Consider the following 25,995-nt stretch of genomic DNA (forward strand, 5'->3'; position numbering starts at 1 on the left):
TAATGAAGAATGATTATCATACTCATTAAGCTGAGTACAATAAAAAATGCTTTCTATCGTCAGTATTATTAGTATCATTTATTTAGTGTCATTTCTAAACAAAGTTTAAAATTCTAAAAAATAAGTCTAGTTAGTTGTCTGAATATAATTTTAAAGGTACTTTTAAAAAACATGAGAAGTAGCTAAGATTTATTAGATATGAGTTCATTAAAATGACTAAGACTAAATATATGCAAGCATGTAGGATTCCTAGATTACAGAAAAAATATGGGAAAATATAAATTGAAAATAATCTAGCAACAGGTATCCAAAAAGTCTGTGTTTTTCAAGAAGAATGTAAAGACTTGCATAAATAGAAAGCAATGTGATGGGAAGATTCAAAGTTGCAAATATGGTGATACTAAAGTCTCTAACTAATGTAATGGGTAGATTTTATTTAATTCTAGTTATTCTGTGTTAGAAAAAAAAGTGAATAAATATACATTTTATCTAGAGACATAATAAAGCACTTTGGGTGTTTGTCTTGCACTCAGCCAACTCCAGTTCCATCTCTGGCTGCATATGATCCCCTCAAATACTTCTAGGAGAGACGCCTGAGAACAGGGCAGGAAGGAGTAAGACTTGTTCAACTAGATGTGGTCCACTCATTTCCCCTCCCCCCAAATGATACTTATTAATTAGTAGAAAACTTACCTTTCTAGATGACAACTGGACTATAAGGTATAGAAGTTAAGAGTATGATGTTAGGATAGGAAAGAAAAAGAGACAAATGAAACGAGTATCAGAAACTAGATTGTTCAATTTGGAACCCAATATGTAATTCAGTAGCTTTGTAGCACCGTCCTCCCATTGTTCATTGATTTGTTTGAGCAGGCTCAGTAACGTCTCCATTGTGAGACTTGTCGTTTCTGTGTTTGGCATATCGAATATGTCATGGGTAGCTTGCCAGACTCTGCCGATATAAGGTAAAGGTAAAGGTAAAGGCCCTCCCGTTGATCGTCGATTTGCTCGAGCGGGCCCAGTAACGTCTCCATTGGAGACTTTGTTGTTACTGTGTCTGGCATATCGAATACTCTCGGTAGCTTGCCGGGCTCTCCGAGAGGGGCGGAGGAATCGAACTCGGGTCGGCCATGTTGGCCGCGTGTAAGGCGAACGCCCTACCCGCTGTGCTATCGCTAACAACAAAGTCTCCAATGGAGACGTTTCTGGGCCCGCTCGAGCAAATCGACGATCAACGGGAGGGCCTTTACTGCCGATATAATTCAGTAATAATTTAAAATCAAGTATAAAAGACGTACTTATTAATCATCATAACTTTGTGACACTAGTTTATATTCTTTATATTCTGCTACTTTTTAAAAAACTGTATTTTATTTTTGGATGAAGCAGCACATCCAGAGGTGTTCAGGTTTCAGTCCTGACTCTGTACTCAGGGATTATTCCTAATAGTGCCAAAAATCAAACTCTAGTTGATGCAAATTAGGCACCTTATGTGGTGTATTGATACCCTCATAGTTCTTTTTTGTCACAGAAAATAATAGGATTCCATTTCTAGTGGCATTTATTTTCTGAGAAACTTTTATATTGTTTCCCATAGTGCAGAACCATATAACATTCCCACAATATGTAAGATTCTTTTGCCTCTATCTTCATGAACACTTGTAATTTAATGACAGTTGCCATTTGGGCAGACACATAGTGGCAGTTTTGTAGTTTTAATTTTTCATTTTCTTGATGATTATTGATGTTGAACATTCTTCTATATCTTTGTACCTTCAGAACCATGAAAATCAAATGCAATATAGCAGAACTTTGGGATATAGCAAATGTCTATAAAAAGGAAGTTCAGAGGTAAATGCTTACCACAAGAGGAAAAATAAATTCTCGAACACTGCCTGTCCTTTCAAATAAAGGAAGAAGAAAAAAATACATATTCCACAGTTAAAAAAATAAAACAAAACAATAAAATAGGAAATAATATCAGACTTAAACTAAAATGGAGAATCAACAATAGGAAATAATACCAGACTTAAACTAAAAGGAAAATCAAATTGACAATGCTTGAGGTATACTCATTGTTAAAAATTAAATAGGCCTCAAATAAATCAGAAATGAAAATGAAGTAATAGCTTATTCGCCATAAATAATTATAAACCAATATTGACAACATAGAAGAAATGGGTAAATTCTTGAAAACATACTCTACTAAGACTGATTTATGAAGGAGTACAGAAACAGAACAGAAAAGAACAACTATTAGTAAGGTGATTGAATCACTAATCAAAAATCTCTTAGAGGAGTCTGGGATTAGGTAGCTACATTGATTAACTAATACCAGGTATTCAAAGAAGAATTAATGCAAATCACTCTTTTTTTAAAAAATCATTTTTAAAATTACAGTACCTGTGTTGCAAACCATTATGCTTCCATCCCCCACTGCTGCTGCCCAACTGGAAAAGTCGCACCCTTCCTAAATCATTCTTTTAACTCCTTTCCCAAAACAAAAGAAATGAGAACATTTTCAAAATCATTTTCCTAGGCTACTGTTATACTGTACCACAACCTGACAACTTTTGATGAAGAAAGAAAAGTACAAGTCAATACCTTTCATGAAGATGGAACAGAAAAATCTTTTGACAAAATATTAGCAAACCAGATTCGATAATACATAAAAAGTGATTACGCATCACAATATAGTGGCCTTACTACAGGGATGCAAGGGGATTCAGCACCTACAAATCATTTAATGTGATCTATACCAAATAAACAACAGCAACGATAAAGTGTATATCTCTGCTTAGATTTATAAAATCATTTAGTAGGTATTAACATTAATTTATAATTAAAACAGTAGTTCGTATGAAGGAGAAATACCACAAAATAATAAAACTCATGTATGATAAGCTCACAGATCATTATTCATGAATATCAGAATCATTGTGAACGGTGAAAAGCTGAAAATTGTTACTTTGATATCAGGAAGAAGGGAAGGGTAACCCAATGTCACCACTTCTTTCAGATTAAAAAAAACACACAGTCCTCCCGTTGTTCATTGATTTGCTCGAGCGGGTCCAGTAATATCTCCATTTTTGAGACTTGTTGTTACTGCGTTTGGCATATTGAATATGTCACGGGTAGCTTGCCAGGCTTTGCTGTGCGGGCGAGATACTCTCAGTAGCTTGCCGAGCTCTCCGAGAGGGGCAGAAGAATCAAACCTGGCTCGGCAAGGCTGGCAGCATACAAGGCAAACACCCTACCGCTGTGCTATCGCTCCAGCCCTGTGCTATCGCTCCAGCCCTCTTTTGGATTAGTACCAAAATTTTATCTCAAGCAACTAGGCAAGAAATGAAAAGTATAAAAATTGAGGGATAAGTACAGCTATCACTATTTATATATATTATATATATAGAACCCCCAAATTCTGCCAAATAAATGATTAGAATAAACAGATGTAGCAAATCTTTAGCATATAAGATCACTACACAAAACCACATTTCTTTGATTCTTAAAGCCCATTGAATGTTTAAAAGCTACCAGTTTAGGGCTGGAGCAATTGCAGAATGGATAGGGCTGTAGCATTGCACGCAGCCAACTTGGGTTCAATTCCCAGCATTCTGTATGGTTCCCTGAGCACCACCAGGGGTAATTTTCTGAGTGCAGAGCCAGGAGTAACATCTGTGAATCACCAGGTGTTACCCAACCCCCCCCCCAAAAAAAAAAGCTACTAGTTTAAGCTACTTCTTTAGTTTACAATAATTGTAGATTTCTTATGTTGTTGATACCTCATTTTTAACATTGTATTTAGAAAGGATACGGGCTGGAGCGATAGCACAGCGGGTAGGGAGTTCGCCTTACAAGCGGCCAACATGGCCGACCCGAGTTCGATTCCTCCGCCCCTCTCGGAGAGCCCGGCAAGCTACCGAGAGTATTCGATATGCCAGACACAGTAACAACAAAGTCTCCAATGGAGACGTTACTGGGCCCGCTCGAGCAAATCGAAGATCAACGGGAGGGCCTTTACCTTTACCTTTACCTTTTACTTTTATGGTTTGAATTCTTAAAAGTGTTTAAGTCTTGATTTGCATTCCAAGATGATATCTATGGAATATACTTTGTGCTCTTTAGAAGAATGTGCATTCTGCTATAGCTGAGTATAGGTCCAGACATTCTTGTTAGATCCTTTCAGTTTAATGTTACAAATAAAGCCCATCGTGTTTCTTTTTAGTTTTCTGTCTATATGGTATCCTTTAATGAAAGTAGGGTTAGAGTTCTAAACTCTTTTTTCTTCCTTCATGTCTCTTAGTATATTCTTGACGTATTTAGTGCCCTGATGAATTATATCATGATCATATTGTTGTTAATGAATCCCTGTATCCTTATATACTGGCTTTCCTTGCTACTTTTTTGCTGTTTTTAGCTTCAAATTTATTTTGCCTACTGTAAATTTACGGCTGCTTTCTTGTGAACTCTACTTGAATAATTATATTTTTATCCATTCACTTCACATCTTGCTGTGATCTTAGAGCTAAATTAGTTCTTGCTGGTAGTACATAATTGGGTCTTTTTGTTTTCATCTGTGGCTTTTGATTGGTAAATTGACTTAACTTTTTTTTTCTTTTTGGGTCACACCCAGCAATGCTTTCAGGGGTTACTGCTGGCTCTGCAATCAGGAATTACTCCTGGCAGTGCTCGGGGGGACCGTATAGGATGCCTGGGATTAGAATCCAACTTGACTGCATGGAAGGCAATCACCCTACCCACTGTACTATTGCTCCAGTCCCAGAATTGACTTTAGTTACATAAATCAAATTTGATTTGTAAAGATGTTTGAAATCCATAATACTAAATTACTTTGTTGTTATTTTTACAGGTTTTTTTTTTCTATCTGCTTTTGTAAATTGATTCTTTTCTGCGTGTGGTGTTGTTGTATTGTTTTCCTCCTTTTTTTGCACAGGATGTAGGTTTACTCATTGTGGGGTGAAAAAAGATCTTATAGATGAAGTGGCAAATTTTAGACTTATTGAAGTTTGTTGTTGATTCACAATAAAAGTTCAAATTTTTATTATTCCCTTTTATATTATTATTAGCACTGTCATCCTGTTGTTCATCGATTTGCTCGAGCAGGCACCAGGAACGTCTCTGTTGTGAGACTTGTTACTGTTTTTGGCATATCAAATACACCACGGAGAGCTTGCAGGGCTCTGCCATGTGATCAGAATACTCTTGGTAGCTTGCCGGGCTCTCCAAGAGGGACAGAGGAATCAAACCCAGGTTGGCCACATGCAAGGCAAATGTCCTACCTGCTGTGCTATTGCTCTAGCCCATATATTATTATTACAGTGTGTGTGTGTAAATATATATATATATACACACACATATATATATATAGTCGTGTATTTACTAACACTTTATAGTTGTGATAGTTATCTTTACTTTTTTTCTTTAACCTTTATACTATCGGTTATTATTTAACACACCATCCTCATATAGCATTATTAATGTCTGTCTTTCACCTTATTGCTTTACACACTTTCATGTGCTTTCATATGACTTAATGGTGTCTTTCTTTTTAACTTGAAGATCTTTTAACACTTCTTCAAGGCAGGACTAGTGGTGGCAGACTACATTAGATTTTGTTTTTATTTCCCTTTGTATCTGAAGGAAAACTGCCAGATAAAATATTCTTCATGGCAGTTAAGTCCATCAGCACTTTGGAAATGTCATTTCACTCTGTCTTTACTTGTAAAGCTTCTGCTAAGATGTCTGCTAATAGCATAAGGGGAGTTCCTTTGTGTGTTATGCTCTCCCACAGCCCTTTCTTTAAGGTTCTTTGTCATTGCTTTGTGACAGCTATAGTAGAATGATCTATTGTCTTCATAGGCTTCTATGTCTAAGTCTCTCCTCAGGTTTGGGAAGTTCCCCAGCTTGTTTCTTCATATGAACTCTTCTCTTTTCTCCTCTTCTTCAATATCAATTATTTTGATATGACTTTCCATCAAAAAAGCAAACTAAGTCACCCAAGCTTTCTTTACTCTTTTTAAAATATAGTCTCCCACTTTGTTATTTCTAAGTACTTAGCAAGTTGCTTATTCTTTCTTGTGCTGTGTCTTCCCTGCTTCATATGTACTCCATTGTATACTTCTCATTCATTGAATTCACATCTTCAGTATTTCCATTTATTCTTTTTTTTCCCCCTCTCTGATAAAGAACTATTTCCATTCACTCATTTATTTAACTTTCCTCACTAATTTAGTTATTTGTTGATTTTACTCACAAAGCTGTCTCAGAATTATTTTTAAATTACTATTATTTTTCTTTGCGTTTGAGTGCAGACTGTTATTCCCTTTCATGGTATAGCCTCCCTGTCTCTTTTCTCATTGTCTTCACTGAATAGATTGTTTTGTCCTATGGCGCTTTTGAGTTTTTTTTCAGTGTTTGTAATTGTGTGCTTTCCATACACTTCTAATACACTTTTTATGGGGCAAATTTGGTTTGCTTTGCTTTACAGTTCTTATTACATTGGCCATTGAACTCTTATGCTTTCATAAGATTGTAATAAAGCTCATTTGTGCTTTCTGAATTCTGTTTTCAAGAGCTTTCTCTTGCAATTGCACATGGATAGCATCTTGTGCAAGGACGGAACAACAGAAAAGGAAAAATCCAACATTAGCAGTAGGCTCACAGGCATTGTTGGCAGACTAAGAGCCAAGGGAATCATACCTAAACTTTCTACTGAACACATTCTCATTAATGACTTTTGAAATTCTTTTATGTCTCTTTCTAATATCTCTAATACTAAGGTGGAGAATATTTAATTTCCCTAATACTAAAGAATTATAATTCAGTCTTATAATCCCCACCTGAGTATTCTGGGTGCTGATAGGGAGATTTAGAAATAGGATTTCCCAGACTTTTCATATCCACCTTACACTCACTGGGTGTGATGTTTTTCTCTGTTGGTATGCTGGAATTATTTTAGGAAGATTAGACTACTTTATATTCTCTCTGCCTTTCACCCAAGTCTTCCCTTGCCCGATTTATACCCAGCCATGTTGAGAGGTATCTTGGTGATTGGGCTGACTTATTCTGCACCCTGTACAGAGATTTGTCTTCCTTTTCATCTGTACTGGTGTGTGACATTCCTCCCAGCACCATATCACAAAACACCCATAATGACTGTTTTACTCATGTATAATTGTATGAAGACAATAGAACTGAAGAGTTATAGAATTGAGCTTGAGAGATGTCCTGGCCACTATTGGTTGAAGGAAGTAGGCACTCTGGTGGTGAGTGTGGTGTTGGAATGTTATATGCATTAAACTGTCATTAATGGTGTTGTGAATCGCAGTACCAAAAATGGTACATAAAAATGGAAAAATTTAAAAGATGGTTCATTTTACATTATATATTGCTGTCATTCTTTTACTATATCAGATAATTTTTTTTCTGAAGTTTACTTTACAGGGAAGAGAAGAGACTGACAAGGTCAGAACTAGTTACATGAAACGAAGGGATATTTATAGGATTTCTATTCTTCAATGCAAAAATCATGCAATCACTTTTTTTAGTATTAGTTTAACAGATTATTCCAAATATAAGATGGAAATAGTGACTAGGTCTCATCATTAAGTAAACCTTTAAAATAATTTTGAAGTTATAAATATACGTTATTATTTTGCCTTATGCATTTATTAATACTAGCACTTTAAATTACATTAAATATAGTATTATCTACTTTCAAAAGAAAGATAACATAAATGATTCAGCTTTAATGTATCATGACAGGGAGAGGGTCACGGTCCTCCCGTTGTTCATCGATTTGCTCGAGCGGGCCCAGTAACATTGTGAGACTTGTTACTGTGTTTGGCATATCGAGTACGTTACTGGGAGCTTGCCAGGCTTTGCCCTGTAGGCAAGATACTCTCAGTAGCTTGCTGGCTCTCTGAAAAGGGTGGAGGAATCAAACCCAGCTCGGCTGGGCTGGCTGCGTCCAACGCAAATGCCCTACCCGCTGTGCTATCGCTCCAGCCCCATGGGAAAACAACATTTATCCTAAAGAAAGAATTACCCATGGTAATAGTATATGAACATTAAAGTAGATACACATTTTTTCAGCAAAATTGAAAAGCAACATCATCATCACTGAAAAATCTACCTTTCCTAGTAAGACATAATGTACTACAGAAATGTATTTGACTATTTTGCTAATGAGAAACATTTTCTTTGTGTAAAATTGCTGAAATTATTAAAAGTAGGGAAATTCTTTGGCTTAAATTCTAATTTTAAAATTCTATGAAAACAGTGCTGATTAACATGGAATATATTTTATTTTATTAGATAATTAAAAACAAAAAGATATCACTCATAGCACAGGATTTGATCTCTGGTACAACATATTACGCACTGCAGGATATGCCTGCCACAGCAATTTTTAAAAAATCAAATAATAATAGTTTATATTAAACGAATATAATTTCATACATATTTTAATGAAGATCGAACTCTAAAATCAACATCATAAACTTACTGTATTGCCTTAAGAATATTTAATAATTACTGGTAAGTCAGTACAAATGAAGATTTTGATTTACAATCTTCTGTTGTCATCTATCTTAAATGGGGAAGTATTAATTGCACCATCTATATTACTAGTTATTTAGACATGGCAAATAATTTTTATAAAAATGAGGCTAATAAGACCAACCATTTTTTTTTTAATCTATGGGTAACTATTTCTTGTTAGAACATGAATATTTTGCTGCGCGGAGAGATAGTATAGGGGCTAAGGCACTCACTTGTCTTGCATCCTGCCACCCATGATGTGAATTCTAGGCACCACATATTGTACCCCCCAAGTACTACTAGGAGTCACTTCTGAGCACAAAGGTAGGAATAATCCCTGAATATTGCAGAAAGTTGCTCAAATACAAAAATGTAATAATAAAATTATTTTGGTTACTGTTTTCTCGGATTGAGCGATAGCACAGCGGGTAGGGCGTTCGCCTTACAAGCGGCCAACACGGCCGACCCGAGTTCGATTCCTCCGCCCCTCTCGGAGAGCCCGGCAAGCTACCGAGAGTATTCGATATGCCAGACACAGTAACAACAAAGTCTCCAATGGAGACGTTACTGGGCCCGCTCGAGCAAATCGACGAGCAACGGGAGGGCCTTTACCTTTACCTTTACTGTTTTCTATTCTGGTAAAGATGCAGAAATTGTCTCACTAAGCAATATCAAGCACAGAGGATAGGGCGTTTGCCGTGCGCAAAGCCAGCCTGGCCTAGCCGAGTTCGATTCTTCCACCCCTCTCAGAGAGCCCAGCAAGCTACCGAGAGTATCTCGCCTGCGCGGCAAAGCCTGGCAAGTTCCCCGTGACGTATTCAATATGCCAAGTACAGTAACAAGACTTATGATGGAGACGTTACTGGGCCCGCTCGAGCAAATATCGATGAACAGCGGGAGGATAGTGACAGACAGTGCTTGTCTTTTGTAATACTGATGGTTAGCTTTTTCTGTTAAATATATCAATAACAATAAAATGAATTATTTTATAAATTGATAGAGTAAAATTGGGCTGGAGTGATAGCACAGCGGTAGGGCATTTGCCTTGCGCACAGCCAGCCTGTTTGAGCCGGGTTCGATTCCTCTGCCCCTATCGGAGAGTCTGACAAGCTACCGAGAGTATTCAATATGCCAAACACAGTAACAAGAAGTCTCACAATGGAGATATTACTGGGCCTGCTCGAGCAAATCGATGAACAATGGGAGGACAGAGTAAAATTCATCTTTTAAGACATGTGCTGTGCCAGGGAGAAAGCTTAAAGTGCTAGGTTTGTCTAAATATTTTTACACAAGGGAACCCTTGTTCACTTTCCAGCATCTCTAACTGTTGCCTGAACCAAATAAACAAGACATTTGCTGTTGACAATGCAAACTTAATGGTCATATATGAAAAGAAAATCGAAGTCTCTCCCTCCCTTCTTCCCCCCTCCCTCTCTTCCTCTCTTTCCATCTTTCCTTTTTGCCTGAGCATAGCCAAAGGTTGCCCAAAATAACAGAGCATGTAGGGATGTAGGTAGGAAGGGAGGGAGGCTTGAATATGGAATATTTTTCTACTTTGTTCATAAAGTTTAAGAAGTATTAGCAGGGTTCATAATTTGCATACTCAATTCAAACTGCCTCTATTACCCACCACAAAACTAGCTAGATGACAAGTTACTAAGTCTATTCTAACTTTGTTTCATTTAAGAAAAAAAATATGAATTAAAATAGAAACTCATAGTCATAAGAATTAAGATCAAAATATAGAATGTTTAGCATATTTTTAACAGAGAAAGTCCTCATTAAATGTTATCTTAATGTTATTTACTAGGAAAGTCGGTGCTCAATAAGTATCTTAAGACTATTTAAGTTAGCTTCTTCATTAAAATATGATATAAACTTTAATCAGATAGTTTTTCTCAAATTAATTTTTTGTTTTGTTTTTGCTTTAGGTCACTTTTCACATAGAACCATATAAAGATAGAAATTATGAAAACATGTACAAAAATGTCAAGTATATTATAGACAAGTAAGTTTCTTCAGTGTTTAAAATTACTGTTATGATTTAATGATAGTGTACAATGATTTACTGTTGTAAGAAAAATAGATTTAGATCACATTTCTGTAGTTCCTTACCATTTATTTTTGAATAGGACAATTAAGGATTGTTTCGCCCTTTTATTTCCTATTTCTTGGGCTATTAAGTCATATTTTCATCTTAAATTTATATTATCTTATATAACAATGAAGGATATGACAATATAAGATGTCAAGTATCTTAAATATAACAATTTAAGATGATATAATGACTTATATAAGCACATATATATGTATTTTTTTTGCTTTTTGCTTTTTTGGTCACACCCAGCAATGCTTAGGGGTTATTCCTGGCTCTACACTCAGGAATTACTCCTGGCAGTGCTTGGAGGACCATAAAGGATGCTGGGAATCAAACCTGGGTTGGCCGCATGCAAGGCAAATGCCCTACTCGCTGTTTTAACACTCCAGCTCCAACTTATATTATTTTAAATTGTTGTTAGATCTGTAGCACTGTAGCACTGTCCCCCCATTATTTATCGATTTGCTCAAGTGGGCCCCATAACGCCTCCATTGTGAGATTTGTTGTTACTGTGTTTGGCATATCAAATACATCACAGGTAGCTTGCCAGGCTTTGCCATGTGGGAAAGATACTCTCCGTAGCTTGCCGGGCTCTCTGAGAGGGGTGGAGGAATCAAACCCGGGTTGGCCGGGCTGGCTGCGTGCAAGGCAAACGCCCTACCGCTGTGCTATCGCTCGGAAATGTGTATCTATTTTATAGCAGCAGATCCAAAACTATATTTTCATTTATTAGTAGTTTTATTTTATTCAAAAATTTTACAGATACTTTGAATAGTATTTCATTAGTCACAAGAAATTGTTGGCAACAGTGAAATATTACAGAAAATAAAAAGCCACATGTGAATTTATACAGAAATTGGGCTGTTTTCCTTATTGGATCCTGCCTGGCAATGCAAGATGTGGAGATCAAATTCAGTTTTCCCATGGGCTTGAACATTCACCCCAATCCCAAGAAAGCGGGCTTTTTCATGGTGTTAGTCATCATTTCTAAATCCCAGTGTAAGATAATTAATATCTGCCTATCTCACTGTCTGATTTCCCAGTATTAAAATTAAATATGCAATTTTAATAATTAAATTTTTATAACTGGTATATGCTGAATCTGCAGCAGTTGTGTTCATTTTAGTACCTAAGAAAGAATTGCATATGAAAAATAAGTTGTAAATGTTTACTTTTATTTATGTTTTTTATTCTAGATATGGAAATCATCCAGCCTTTTATAGGTACAAGACTAAGACTGGCAAAGCCCTTCCTATGTTTTATATTTATGATTCCTATATTACCAAACCTGAAGAATGGGCCCATCTCTTAACTGCCCAAGGGCGTAGCAGCATTCGCAATTCTCCTTATGATGGATTATTTATTGCACTTCTAGTAGAACACAAACATGCACTTGATATTCATCGTGGTGGTTTTGATGGAATATACACATATTTTGCCACAAATGGCTTTACTTATGGGTCATCATATGGAAATTGGGAGTCATTAAAATTATTTTGCAAGAAATTCAACTTACTATTTATCCCAAGTGTGGGTCCAGGATACATAGATACAAGCATCCGTCCATGGAATGCTGTTAACACTCGAAATCGGATCAATGGAATATATTATGAACATGCTCTCAAGTCTGCACTGAGACACCAGCCCAGCTTAATTTCTATCACGTCTTTTAATGAGTGGCATGAAGGAACTCAAATTGAAAAAGCTGTTCCAAGAAGAACCAGTAAAACAGTATACCTGGATTATCGGCCTCATAAACCAAATCTATATCTAGAACTAACTCGCAAGTGGTCTGAAAAATACAGTAAGGAAAGAGCTACTTATGCATCAGATCACTAGCTGCCTCTTGGTGTATTCATTTAAGCCAATTCTTAATGCATTCATTAAAATTTTATAATGATGAATTATCACTTCATAAATGCCTCTTGTTTTAAGTTATGGAGAAAGAAAGATCAGATCAGTATGCACTGCTCATAACAACCCTTCTCAGTGCTGCAGTGAGAGAAGTATGAACACTGTTCCTGTGGCATGGCTTGCTGAATTTCTGACAAAGAACATTTCTACTTTGAGAGCAGTTTAATATGTTTTACTTCACAAACAAATGCTTGTATTATGTTAAGTAGTTAATACAACATTAAATTCTGCTTGTATTCAAGATCAAAAGAAGTAGGATTATGTGTATATTTGGTATTTCTCTTGAGGAGAAAAGACCAACTTAAAGATAAAGTACATGTTTCATTTACTTTCTGCTGTGAACCATATTGTGTTAGGAAAGCTTGTTTTCCCACAGCACAAAAGAAATCATTTTTGCATATTTTGGTTATCTTTAGCATGCAAAATGTTTTGCATATGTAATATTTTTGCTTTCTAATCTTGAAAATCAGATTTTAGAAAATATGGAAAGTTCTTATATAAAAGTTCATAAGTATGCCTCAGTGATTAAGAAAACAATAGTTTGAAGATAATAGTGTACAAAAATGGTTTTGCAGCAGGTTTTTTTTTTGGTATAAGACTTATTTAGAAAGATGTGAGGGAAGAGAGAGATGTATGTGTTTAAGAGAGAACACAGGCTTCTGTGGAGTGGTGAAAAAGGCAAGCAAAGAAACATTGAGCCAAGCAAGCAAGATATGTGTTCAAGGGAGAACAGGGACTTGAAGAGCAAACTTTTTTGCAGCAGTCTTCAACTTGTTAATGTTTTAAAGGGACCAACCATAAGTATTAACTTTTCTCTATTGGCTATCAATTGGATTCATTTATTTCTAATGTTTAAAGGATGGTCACCAAAACTGATAGAGAAAATTTACTTGTATTTGAAATTTATTTCCAATATGTGTTTTATTTGCTTTTGAGTATTGTACTTAATGGCTGAAATATTTCATTAAAAAGAGAATACTTCAAGGTTGGAGAGAAAGTGCAGCAGGGAGTGCTTGGCCTTCCAACTGGGTCTCATCCCTGACACTCCATATGGTTCTCCAGGCATCGCCAGGAGTGATTCCAGGAGTAAGCTCTGAGCATAGCTGGAGATAGCCAAAATATAAAACTAAAACAAGCAAAAACCAGTAATACTTCAAAATATACTGTATATTATAATATTCAGTCAGAAACAAACTTTTATGGTAGCAATCAAATTAATACTTGTAATTTCACTTGATCACTTGACATCCCATAACTCATTGATTTGCTCAAGCAGGCACCAGTAATGTCTCCATTTGTGTAGCCCAATGGTGTCTGCTTGTTCTAGGATCACGAAGAGCCTCAAACTGATCGTTCAGGGTCCTGACGAAAAAGTTTGACCATCTCATAGGTGGGTGGCCACGCGGTCTTTTGACGTCCCATGGAATCCAGCAGGTAATGGCTCTAGTCTTGTAATTTATACTTGTAATTAGTTATGTTGTGAGAAATTAATCATCTATGTGCTAAAAATGAATATTTAAGTTACAGAATAAAATACAGTTTATTGTGTTTAATATTTATAATTAGATTGTCAGCTGAGCACTAATGTATATGTAGCTACTTTATATTATTTATTATACATTTATTTCATTCATGATATAAACTATTCAAAAACAAATTAGCAGGGGAGTTCATTATTAAACAGTTATTTAAATCAGATGAAATAGTTATTTTAGATGGTTTGAAATAAAATATCACTTTTTAAAAGTCATGAATAGTGTCAAACATATTTATAAATTTGATGTTTCTTAGAGAATAATTAGGCCATAGATTTTCCACAATAATAATAATCTACTTTTTAGAAGAAATTTCTAGAATCAATCACATGATCATATAATCAGATATCTTCATAGGAAGATAACCTGTGGATTTTTTTCTAATATTTAGTTAGCCACTGTATTATTTTAGGAATAAACTTTAAATATGCTACAGTTATCTTTTCATAAGATAGATTACAACTTTTTCTTTGTTTATGTATTTAAACCGAAGAAAATCAATAATTTCATGAAATGATTATGAGATTAAAGGGAATGTGTAAAACCAAAGTCAGCAGATCCTCCATATGGATATACCACTATCTAATCTGGTTCTATTGCAAGAGGTAATTCAGTTTTCACCAAAGTGAAAAGTGCCCCTCTAAAGGGAGAACTCTGAAGGGCCTAGGTTAAGGGGCACTTTTTGTTTGTTTGTTTACATTACTGTTTTTCTGAAAAGGGAGCGATTGGCAACTATGTTCAGGAACCTCTAATTATAATCTAGGTAACCTGTTATAGCACTCTTGAATTCAGTGCTTTGTTCCTAGTATATTACCTCAACCATCTAGTAATGATAAGTTTCAAAGTAGTTAAAACATATCCACCTTCATTGCAGAAAGTTATTGTCAAGGAAAAATGATTAGGTTCTGATCTCATGGTCTGTTTATATTTATTATTTTCCTTTTTTTAAATAAAATTATTAGGAAAATTATTTCTAAAAAGTTTGTAATTGTTAGGTACTAATGCTTTCAGAATCTTTCTCAGGTATTCGTTAGAGCTGCCTTTATCAGTAGACTTGCAATACAGTCCTAGATTATGATGATCATAAAGAATAAATAATTGATTTTCTCACCTAAAATATCGTGGTTTGAATTGAATAATGTAACTATTTAAAACAGAAGTTATATATGGCATGAATCTTAGTGATTTATTTTTACAGTTTTAATCAGTTCCATTGCTTTAACTATATAAACCCAATCTTTCCCTTTACTCTTCCCCTTAAGGATTATAATTGTTAAAAACTGCTGTTCCTAATGTTTATCTTAGTAATTTATTAACTTTTATTTCTCTTTTAGGAATGTATAATTAAAAGATTACTATTTTGTTATATGGATTTGTTAACTTTCATTTAATAAAAGCATACATGAAATTGTACCTTAAAATATAAAATCTGAAATATGATTTACTTGATTTCTGAATAAAAGTTCATTTATATTGCTCATCTGGCACTCATATATTGTCTGTTGAGATATGCAACATTTATAAAATAGTTCACTTTAACTGTACACACTTTATAAATCTGTAAATATAAGTATGTATACACATTGTGTATGTGTGTCTGTTTTATTTAATTTGGCAGAGGTCTGACATGCTTTAGAAACTGAACTTTTCCTACACATTAACAACCCACCTAGAGAAACTACATAAATTTACATCCCTGGTCAGTATTTAATTTGAACATTATGACTGGGATCAGAGAGATAGTACAATGGGTTAGACACATGTGAATCGTATGTCTGATGTAGGATTGATCCCAGGGACCTCATAAAAAAAAAAAAAGATAAAACCTAATAAACATTATAACTACTTCTTAGCTCCATTGCAGCAATTATTTTTAGTTTTTTTTTAATTGAATCACGGTGAGAGATACACAATAAAGGGGCTCATGGTGGGGTTACAGTCATACAATGTTCCAACATCTATCCCTCCACCAAGTGCACATTTCCTACCACTAATGTCTGCAGTTTTACTCCCACCACCCCTTACCCCTAGCCTGTCTGTATGGCAGAAGTTTTTCCAGAAATGGTATTGCTGGGTCAAATGGGAGCTCAGTTTCTAGTTTTTTGAAGGATATTTTTAGCGATAGCACAGCGGTAGGGCATTTGCCTTGCACGCAGCCAACATGGCCGACCCGAGTTCGATTCCTCCGCTCCTCTCGGAGAGCCCGGCAAGCTACCGAGAGTATCTCGCCCGCACGGCAGAGCCTGGCAAGCTCCCCGTGACGTATTCGATATGCCAGACACAGTAACAACAAAGTCTCAATGGAGACGTTACTGGGCCCGCTCGAGTAAATCGATGAACAACGGGAGGACGATAACAGTGACAGTTTTCAAAAAAGGCTTAACAGAGTCGGCATTCCCACCAACAATGAATGAAATTTTCTTTATTCCTGAATCTGAGCCAACACTGGTTGTTCTTTTCATTTTCCAGTCTCTGTGGTGTGAAAAGATATCTCATTGCTGTTTTGATTTGCATCTCCCTGGTGATTAATGATGTGGATAATTTTTTATTTATATGTCTTTTGTTCATTTGTATTTCCTCTTTGAGAAAGTTTTTGTTCATTTCTTCCCCCCATTTTTTTTATGGGATTGGATGTTTTTTTCTTGTAAAGTTTTATCAGTGCCTTATATATCTTGGTTATTAACCCCTTATCAGATGGGTATTGGGTAAATATTTTTTCCCAGTCTTTGGGCTGTTTTTGTATCTTGGTCATTGTTTCTTTTGAGGTGCAGAAGCTTTTTAGTTTAATTTAGTCCCATTTGTTTATCTTCGTTGTCACTTGCTTGGACTGTGGTGTTTTGTCCTTGAAGATGTCTTTAGCTTCAATGTCATGGAGAGTTCTGCCCACATTTTCCTCCATGTTCCTTATGGAATCAGGTGTGAGACTGAAGGATTAATCAATCCATTTTGATCTGATTTTTGTGTCTGGTATGAGAAGTAGGTCTGAGGTTCATTTTTTGCATGTAGCTGTCCAGTTTTCCCAGCACCACTTGTTGAAGATTTCCTTGCTCCATTTCATATTTCTTGCTCCTTTGTCAAAGATTAGGTTATCATATATTTGAGGGTCATTGTCAGAATATTCAACTTGTTCCATTGATGTGTGGGTCTGTCTTTACTCTAGTACCATGCTGTTTTAATTACTAGTGCTTTGTAGTACAGTTTGAAGTTGGGAAAGATAGTGCCTCCCATCTTCTTTTCCCAAGGATTGCTTTAACTATTCATGGGCATTTATTGTTCCATATGAATTTCACGAGTGTTTGATTGTTTTTTTGAAAAATGTTACTGGTATCGTGATAGGGACATTATACATTGAATCTGTATAATGCTTTTTATTGTCATTTTGATGATGTTAATCCTCCCAATCCATGAGCATGGAATGTGTTTCCATTTCTTTGTGTTCTCTTTTATTTCTCTTTTTTATTTATTATTTTATTTTTTTAATTAGTGAAACACCATGAAGTACAGTTATAGACTTACAAATTTTTGTGCTTGAGTTTCAGTTATACAATGATCAAGTACCCATCCCTCCACCAGCGCCCATCCTCCACCACCATGGGTCCCAGCATCCCTCCCATCTCCCATCCCCCCATCCCACCCTGCCTCTGTGGCAGGGCATTCCCTTTTGTTCTCTCTCCTTTTGGGTCCTGTGGTTTGAAAGAGAGGCATTGAGTGGCAATCATGTTTGGTCTATAGTGTACTTTCAGCATGCTTCTCCCATCCTGGGAGGATCCTCACAACACCCTTTATTTGGTGCTCCCTTCTCTATCTGAGCTTCCTTTTCCCCTAGCACATGTGGCTGGCCTCCAAGCCATGGAGTAAAATTCCTGGTACTAATCTCGGCCACTCCTGGGTGTTAGTCTCCCATTTTGTTACTTTATGTTCCCCAGATGAATGCAGTCTTTCTGTGTCTATCCTGTTCTTTCTGACTCATTTCGCTTAACATGATACTTTCCATGTAGTGCCATTTGTATGTAAATTTCATGACTTCATCTTTTCTAACAGCTACATAGTACTCCATTGTGTAAATGTACCAGGAGTTTCTTTAACCAGTCATCTGTTCTTGGGCACTCAGGTTTTTTCCAGATTCTGGCTATTGTAAAGCATTGCAGCAATTTTTTTTAAATTTCTTTTTTATTATTATTAGTGAAACACCATGAGGTACAGTTGTAGATTTACAATGTTTTGTGCTTGGGTTTCGATTATACAATGATCAGATACCCATCCCTCCACCAGTGCCCATTTTCCACCACCATGGATAATATCCCCCCACCCCCATCCCCCCATCTCCCCCTGCCTCTGTGGCAGGGCAATCCCCTGTGTTCTCTCTCCTTTTGGGTGTTGTGGTCTGCAAAAGAGGCATTGAGTGGCAAACATGTTCAGTCCATAGTCTACTTTCGACATGCATCTCCCCTTCTGGGAGGATCCTCCAAACACCCTTTATTTGGTGCTCTCTTCTCTATCTGAGCTGCCCTTTCCCCTAGAATGCCCGGCTGGCCTCTAAGCTATGGAATAATCCTCCTGGTGCTGATCTCAGCTATTCTTGGGTATTTATCACATATTTTGTTACTTTAGATCCCCCAGATGAATGCAATCTTTCTATGTCTCTCCCTCTCTTTCTGACTCATTTCGCTCAGCATGGTACTTTCCATGTTGTAGCACTTGTATGTAAATTTCATGACTTCATCTTTTCTAAGAGCTACATAGTACTCCATTGTGTAGATGTACCAAAGTTTCTTTAACCAGTCATCTGTTCTTGGGCATTCAGGTTTCTTCCAGTTTCTGGCTATTGTAAAGAGTGCTGAATTGCAGCAATTTTTAAAAGTCTTTATCTGAATTTTCTATAAATGCCATTCTGTTATCCCATAATATAGAAATAATACTGTATTACTAAAAGAATTTATTATTTTATTAATATGGACATTCAAAAAATAAAAATTACATAGCCATACTTAAGTTTTATATCAAATACTTTAAAAAAAACAAAATCTATTCACATTTTTAAATATCAAATATACATTAAAAAGTTGGAAGGCACTGTAGCACTGTTCTCCCGTTTTTCATCAAGTTGCTCAAGCGGGCCCAGTAACGTCTCCATCGTGAGACTTGTTACTGTGTTTGGCATTTAGAATACGTCATGAGTAGCTTGCCAGACTTTGCCGTGCGGACAAGATACTCTTGGTAGCTGCGGGCTCTCCGAGAGAGGTGGAGGAATCAAACTTGGGTCAGCCAGGTCGGCCGTATGCAAGGCAAACGCCCTACCGACATGTTCCTTATTGCTCCTACTTGCAATTAATGTCTTCTACAACTTTATATTCCCATTGTTGGAAAAAGAGTAGATTGTTGAACTGAAGAAATATTCACCTGAAATTTCGCTTATACAATATCACAAAGCGGTTTCTTTCATGAACATTTCTTATTCCCTCAAGCTGCTTTCAGGAAGACTGTAAATATGTTTTATGATTAATAGTTGTGGCCAAATGTTCTATAGATGATTTTATTTTCTCTTCATTAGTTAAAATATAAAAAATTAAATTATTGTTTAGTTTCATGGTTTTCTAAAAGACAATTTTAAGGAAGCACTGTCTATCAAAAATGATTTTAAAACCCCATTGCTTACAGAAGAGTAAGGCTATTGGAATGATTTACTGTATTAATAGAAGCAATTCTTTAAGTTTCCAGTAAACAGTCTTTTTGTCAACTATTACTCTAACAGTATGTTTGAAATAGTAATAGTTACTGAAATATTAACATAATTCCTGCACATTTTCTATTAAATATTTTACTAATCTTAACACTGCTTTTTATTTTTTGTTTATTTTTTATTTTTTTGCTTTTTTGGGTCACTCCCGGTGATGCTCAAGGGTAACTCCTGGCTCTGCACTCAGGAATTACTCCGGGCAGAGCTTAGGAGGACCATATGGGATGCCAGGCATCGAAGCCGGGTCGGCCACATGCAAAGCAAGTGCCCTATCTGTGGTACTATAGCTCTGGCCCCAACACTGCTTTTAAAACAAAACATACATTAGAAAAAAAAATTTAAGTAAATATTTACATCTTTTCCAGACAGGAAAGTCTTGTGTTAAAAATCAGCCTCATTTATCTGTTCATCATAATTCTTCATAGGTCAATCAATATTAATGTTTTTTTTTCTATTTATGGTAACATCCTTCAAAGAGAATTCAAAATATTTAGTCATTAAATTACAGGAGTGGGATGCATAAGCCATTAGGAGTACCACACACACACGAGAAGCTCTAGAAATCTTGATGTTAGTTTAGAAATGAAAAGATAAATTTATTACTATTTTATCTATTTTATTATTTGTTTATTATTACTGCTTTCTCCTCCGCCCAATCAAATACCACACTCACTCAGTGAGCCATGTCCATATATAATCAATCACATAATAAATACGAGCAGGACTGATAATATACTTAAAAAGAATATGACACAAGTACTGTGTTATCATTTACATAATTAAAATATAGCAGAGATGAAGAAATTCTGGAGATGTAATTGAGATCCCTAGTGGGTTCACTGTAACTTAATTCAAATAGATAACCGTGGTGGGTTGACCTGATCAAGTGACCCATAAAAGAGATACAAATGTGAGGGAAAATATTAGAGAAAACAGTGCAGGCTTGAAGAAGCAAGTCACCATGGGACTATACCTTCAATGAAGTGAATTCCCCGAATAACTGTGTGGCTTTGGATGAGGACCCTGAAATCTATGATTCCAAGTGTAGGTTGTCACCTTAATTACTAACGTTTGAGACCCTGAGCAGAGGATTTAGTTAAACCATATCTGGTATGCTGATTCAGGAAATGAGGTAAATAATTGTATATTGCTTTAAGCTGATTTGTGATTTATTTTAGACAGCAATAAAAATTCAAGAAATTCAAAAGAAAATATAAGTGAACAACCAGCACATATACATATTATGCTTATAAGTTCTTTTGGACATTCCTTTATGTATGATGAATTTATTTTCATATAAGTTTGATCTCTGTTTCTGGGTTTTGAAATCTTTTTTTCCTTTTGTCTATTAAAAGGGCATATGACTCTGACAGTCATCCTCTCTTACAGATTATTAAAGTTTTGCTTTTCAGTTGCGTCATTTCCCAATAGAAAACAGGTTCAATTTTCTTTGTACTTAAAAAAAATGCTTCCTCTGTGGTGTTCTTTAATATAAACTGTCCAATTGTGGGGAAAAGCAAAACACCAGAAACACCCAGTTTGAGGGACATACTGCAGAGTCCCCAAAACAGCCAATGTCATTGAGAAAGGGAAGACTGTAAAACCATTATAAAGTAGAAGAGACAAAGGAAACATGGCAACTCTACAAATGGTACCTGGTACTGATCCTAGAAGAGCAAAATGACGTTAAGGAAATAGATACTAAAATATGAATAAAGTCTCAAGTAAAAGATATTTGTTTCTTATTTTTGACAAATGTCATGATAGTTCCATAGCTCCTTCCATCGAGGCCTTCTTTGGGAAAGGGGTCAGGAAGGGATAGTTCTCCCAAGAGGTGCTCAAGACACCTCTCCCAGTGATTCTCTGCTAAATAGACCATTAGTTCAGTACAAAGGTCAGGAGATGCATTGCTGCTTGGGTCCTGAGGCCCTGCTGGGAATTACCTGAATCAACTCCCTACAGTGGTGGTGGTGGGGGAATCTCAGGGTCTTAACCAGTGATGCTCAGGGGACCACATGGTGCCAGGGGTGAAATCACATATGAGCAAGTGCCTAACCTCTATACTGTCTCCACAGCTTCTATTTTAGATTATAGCTCTTAATTGAATTTAACAAGCCATTATAATGTTCTCATTAGATGAGAAAATTAAATGCATAAAAAATGCATTAAATTTTCCATGTTTGAGTTCACAATTTAGCACCAAAACAAAGAGTTTGTTGCTTCTACTTTCTCAGTGTTCCTTAACTCTCATCAGCATAGTTGATTCTTTGTATTTGTGAAACAGGATGATTTCTCTGGTTCTGGTGAAATTACTCTCTGAAACTGAGAGTTGTGCTGTGCTCTAATAGACATGGAACATGCAATTTTAGTCCTACCTGGAAAGTGTCTAAGAAAAATGAGAGAGGGATGGATGGTAGGGAGGGGAGAAAAAAATACACGTAAGAGAGACTCTTGCCCAAGTGAAATGTAGAAGTGTATTTTTTTAAGTGTATTTACCTGAATCTACTCTGACTTTTGGATCTATTCCATTAGCTGTAAACCTCTGCTGTGATTAGTTCACTTTGGTTAGAGTTATGCACATAAATCTAGGAGCCCCAGTTAACACTATTCTGAATAGTATTATGCCCTATGAGGTGGATATAGACACTAGAAAAAGAATCAGTCTTCTCTGAAGGGTCTAGCAAATGATGGAAAAAGTTAACTTACCCATGTTTTAATATGATGTTTAACTCTTCTGATTTCCATGTGTTCTATCTAGGGGTGAAAAGGGGCTTTGTGATTTTTTTTTAAACATTCATCTTGCATTCTAAGAACTCATGTTAATACATAAAAATATCATTGTGGATTGAATTTCATGTAAAGGGGTAAACTGGAGGTCTGAACTCACTTAATTTTGGTGTAATTTTGGTAAATAATACACTAAAGATAAAGGGTGCTTTAAGACAAAACTGACTTAAGAGAAATATGATTACTAATGAGTGATCTACTCTGTGGGTTGTGGCGTCTGAACAACCTACTGTGGGGGGGGCATTGTGAAGGAAGAATTATTTCTGTATGTACAATTGTGCACAATTTCTTGTGGGAATCACATATTACCCCTCATGTGCTGAAAAAAATTTAGTCAGGTAATCCTAATGATAATTGCTTGCATAATTAGTAGGGTTATCTTCACTAATACTACTTCAGAAGCAAGTGAAATGTTTGAGACCTTACAGTGTGATAACACTTTAAAAAGTCTTATTCACAAGTAGGAGCACGACAGTTTTACAAAATAATATGTTACTTTATATGAGGAAATAGTGAAAGGTATTCAAGGACACTTTTCTAGCCCTATAAGAGCTGACAGGTTGAGATAACTTCAGGTTTATTTTATTTACTCACAATACTTCCTAACATAACACATAAACTTGACAGATTTTTCTCTGTGTACATATTTTTCTCATAAATATTCATATTAAATAAAGTATTTGATGTAAAGTCTGATTTTCTTCAGATGTGATTATAGTGCATGTAGATTTATCTCAGTTGTCTCTATCTTTAAATAGAAATACCACAATCTACTTGAGGTTACTTTCACTAGTTGACAACTATTCTTTTGTTGTTGAGCATTATGGTGTTATCTATTATTAGATGGCTGAGAAAATATTGATTTTATTTAAAGATGCCCTGAATCATAAGCATCTTTTAAATTTTAACTTGTACGCATTATTACAAGAATTCATAAACTGAAGTATTTCTTTTTTATTGTGCACAGATTTCCAAAAACTCAAAGAGAAATGTGTTTTTATTCACCATTTAGATTTATCATGCGTTTTTACTGGTAATTATTGTGCTCTAAGCAATAAAATATCTTCAACTATGAAGTGATAAAACCTAGTTTAGCTTTAATTGAGACAGTAATTTATTGTTGGCACTTTCATTAAAAATCAATATATATATTCTTCTAAATAACCTTAAATAATCATCCTTGAAAAATTTAAATTTCTTGGGGCTGGAGTCATAGCAGCAGGTAGGGCATTTACCTTGCATGCTGTTGACCTGGGTCCAATCTCTGGAATCCCATGTGGTCTCCTGAGCACTGCCAGAAGTAATTCCTGACTGCAGAACCAGGAGTAACCCGAGAGCACCGCTGGGTGTAACCAAAGAAAAAAATTACCAGTTTCCTTTTTCTTTCTCTTATTTCTTCGTGACTTTTTGTATATTCCAGTTCTTTTCAGGTCATTTAGTTTGGTTTCATATCTATGGTACATAGTACTACAATGAACAAGTATCTGTGTGTTTTGGGGGAGTAGATGCCAATTAATGGAACCATTGTATCATATGGAAACTGTTCTTACTTTGGTGGGGAAATCTCCATTTTGTTCTCCATAGAAGCTAAGCCAGAGAATATTTCTGTAAGTTGTGGGGGAAACAAAAAGTTCTTTCTCTTCTTACCAGTTCTCCCCTCATTTTTTTTCTCTCTTTGGGTGGAACCACACCTGGCAGTGCTTCGGACTTATGTCTGGCTCTGTGTTCAGGGATAACTCCCAGAATTTCTCAGGGGACTATATGTAGAGCCAGGAATCAAACTTGGATTGGCTCCATGCAGGGAAAGTCTGTACCTACTGTAGTATTGTAGTATCTTTCCAACCCTACTTGCTCAGTGCATTTATGTGAAACACACACATGCGCACACACATGAACACACACACACACACACAAAGAGTACACGATAATGGCAAGCATATTTAGCATTTACTTTGTGCCCTTTACCGATTCAGTGTATCGCTGTCATCCTGTTGTTCATCGATTGCCTCGAGCAGGCCCCAGTAACGTCTCCTTCGTCCTAGCCCTGAGATTTTAAAAAGTGCCACATTGGAGGGTCTTTCAGGGTCAGGAGAATGAGATCCATCATTGTTACTGGTTTTGGGCATATTGAATACGTCATGTGGAGTTTGCCAGACTCTGCTGTGTGAGCAGGATACTTTTGGTAGCCTGCCAGGTTTTCCAGAGTAAGAATTAGATAATAAGATATCATGCGGCCACAAATGTGGTGGCACGCTTCTGGGAGCAGGGTTTTATAGTCTCTGAGTCTTGCCCGTTGATGGGATTACACGGCAGTTGGTGGGTGTAAAGCCTACATACTGGAAGATGGGAGATCTAGGTGGAGGAGGCCCAGCCCCAATCCTAGTAGGCTTGGAAATCTACGCCCCTGGTCCCACACACCTGGGTTCCTCTGCTGGTTCCTTCATGCATGAGACTCGTCTGAACGTGTGGAGAGTGGTCTTAAGCATGGCTGTGGCTGGAATTGAAGGCTTTCAGCTGCCAGGGCTCTGCTCGGGTTGGGGAGGGAAACTCAACCCACCCTCCTCCTAGGGGCCCCAGTGAGGACAGCCAGGTGCGGAGGCAGGAGACTCTGCCTATACGGATTTTAAATTCTAAAAACAGTTCTATATAATGTAGGTATTACATTATTATAAAGTAGGTGTTAGCCCTATTTTACAGATAAGGAATGGACTTAGTAAGTAACTTGTTTTAGTCCTACTCACCACTAAACTGAACAGCTAGAAACACTCTCACAGTTCCCCAAATAGTCAAATATATAAAATCCTTGAGAGATGCTAGCATATCTTCCAGAAATAGCATCTCTTCCTCACCAGCTTTATAGAAAAACTGCCACAATATTAGCCCCTAAGTAGACAGGGATTAATAACCTGCCTTTAAATAAACATATCCTATAGGTTTAAAAGAACTAAAAATATTGTTAGACTGAACCAGTTATAATGCTTATTCACCTGGAAATTTTTTTCTTCAGGTAAGAGATTCACAAATATCTAATAAAACTAACCTTTCTTCTTTTGATTCTTTTAGTATAAAAACTGTAGGTTGAAAGTGTTCTCCAGACATAAAATCTAGATCTATTTCAGTTTCTTCTTAGCTTAAAGACTTGCGTGTGAGTCTTTGTTTGAAATGTTGTACATAGTGATGTTTCACTATCGTGAAAGCTAGTTTTCAGAATTTGGGCTAATCTAAACGAGAAAGTCTTGTCTTGAAAGCATTTCTAGCTAAAAATCTTCAGCAAGCTCTGGCAACAGTTCAGAATTAGGAACAACCTTGTTATTTCTTAAATAGTTTTACTCCAAACTCATTTAACTTCCTCTTTGCCAAAT

At 36.2% G+C, this 25,995-nt stretch overlaps 1 protein-coding gene across 1 annotated transcript in view; it reads left to right on the forward strand.

Moving 5' to 3' along the window:
* Nucleotides 1-15,589, forward strand: part of MANEA (mannosidase endo-alpha) — a 37,813-nt gene extending 22,224 nt beyond the window's left edge. Inside the window, exons 4-5 of the mRNA XM_056125312.1 lie at nucleotides 10,494-10,570; nucleotides 11,857-15,589. Of these exons, the coding sequence (XP_055981287.1) occupies nucleotides 10,494-10,570; nucleotides 11,857-12,499 (720 nt within the window). The 3' untranslated portion in view covers nucleotides 12,500-15,589. The remainder of the gene's footprint in view (nucleotides 1-10,493; nucleotides 10,571-11,856) is intronic.
* The last annotated feature ends 10,406 nt before the right edge of the window (nucleotides 15,590-25,995 follow it).

This window comes from Sorex fumeus, unplaced genomic scaffold, assembly GCF_029834395.1.
Source record: "Sorex fumeus unplaced genomic scaffold, SorFum_2.1 ptg000054l, whole genome shotgun sequence".
In the NCBI taxonomy this organism is placed as follows: domain Eukaryota; kingdom Metazoa; phylum Chordata; class Mammalia; order Eulipotyphla; family Soricidae; genus Sorex; species Sorex fumeus.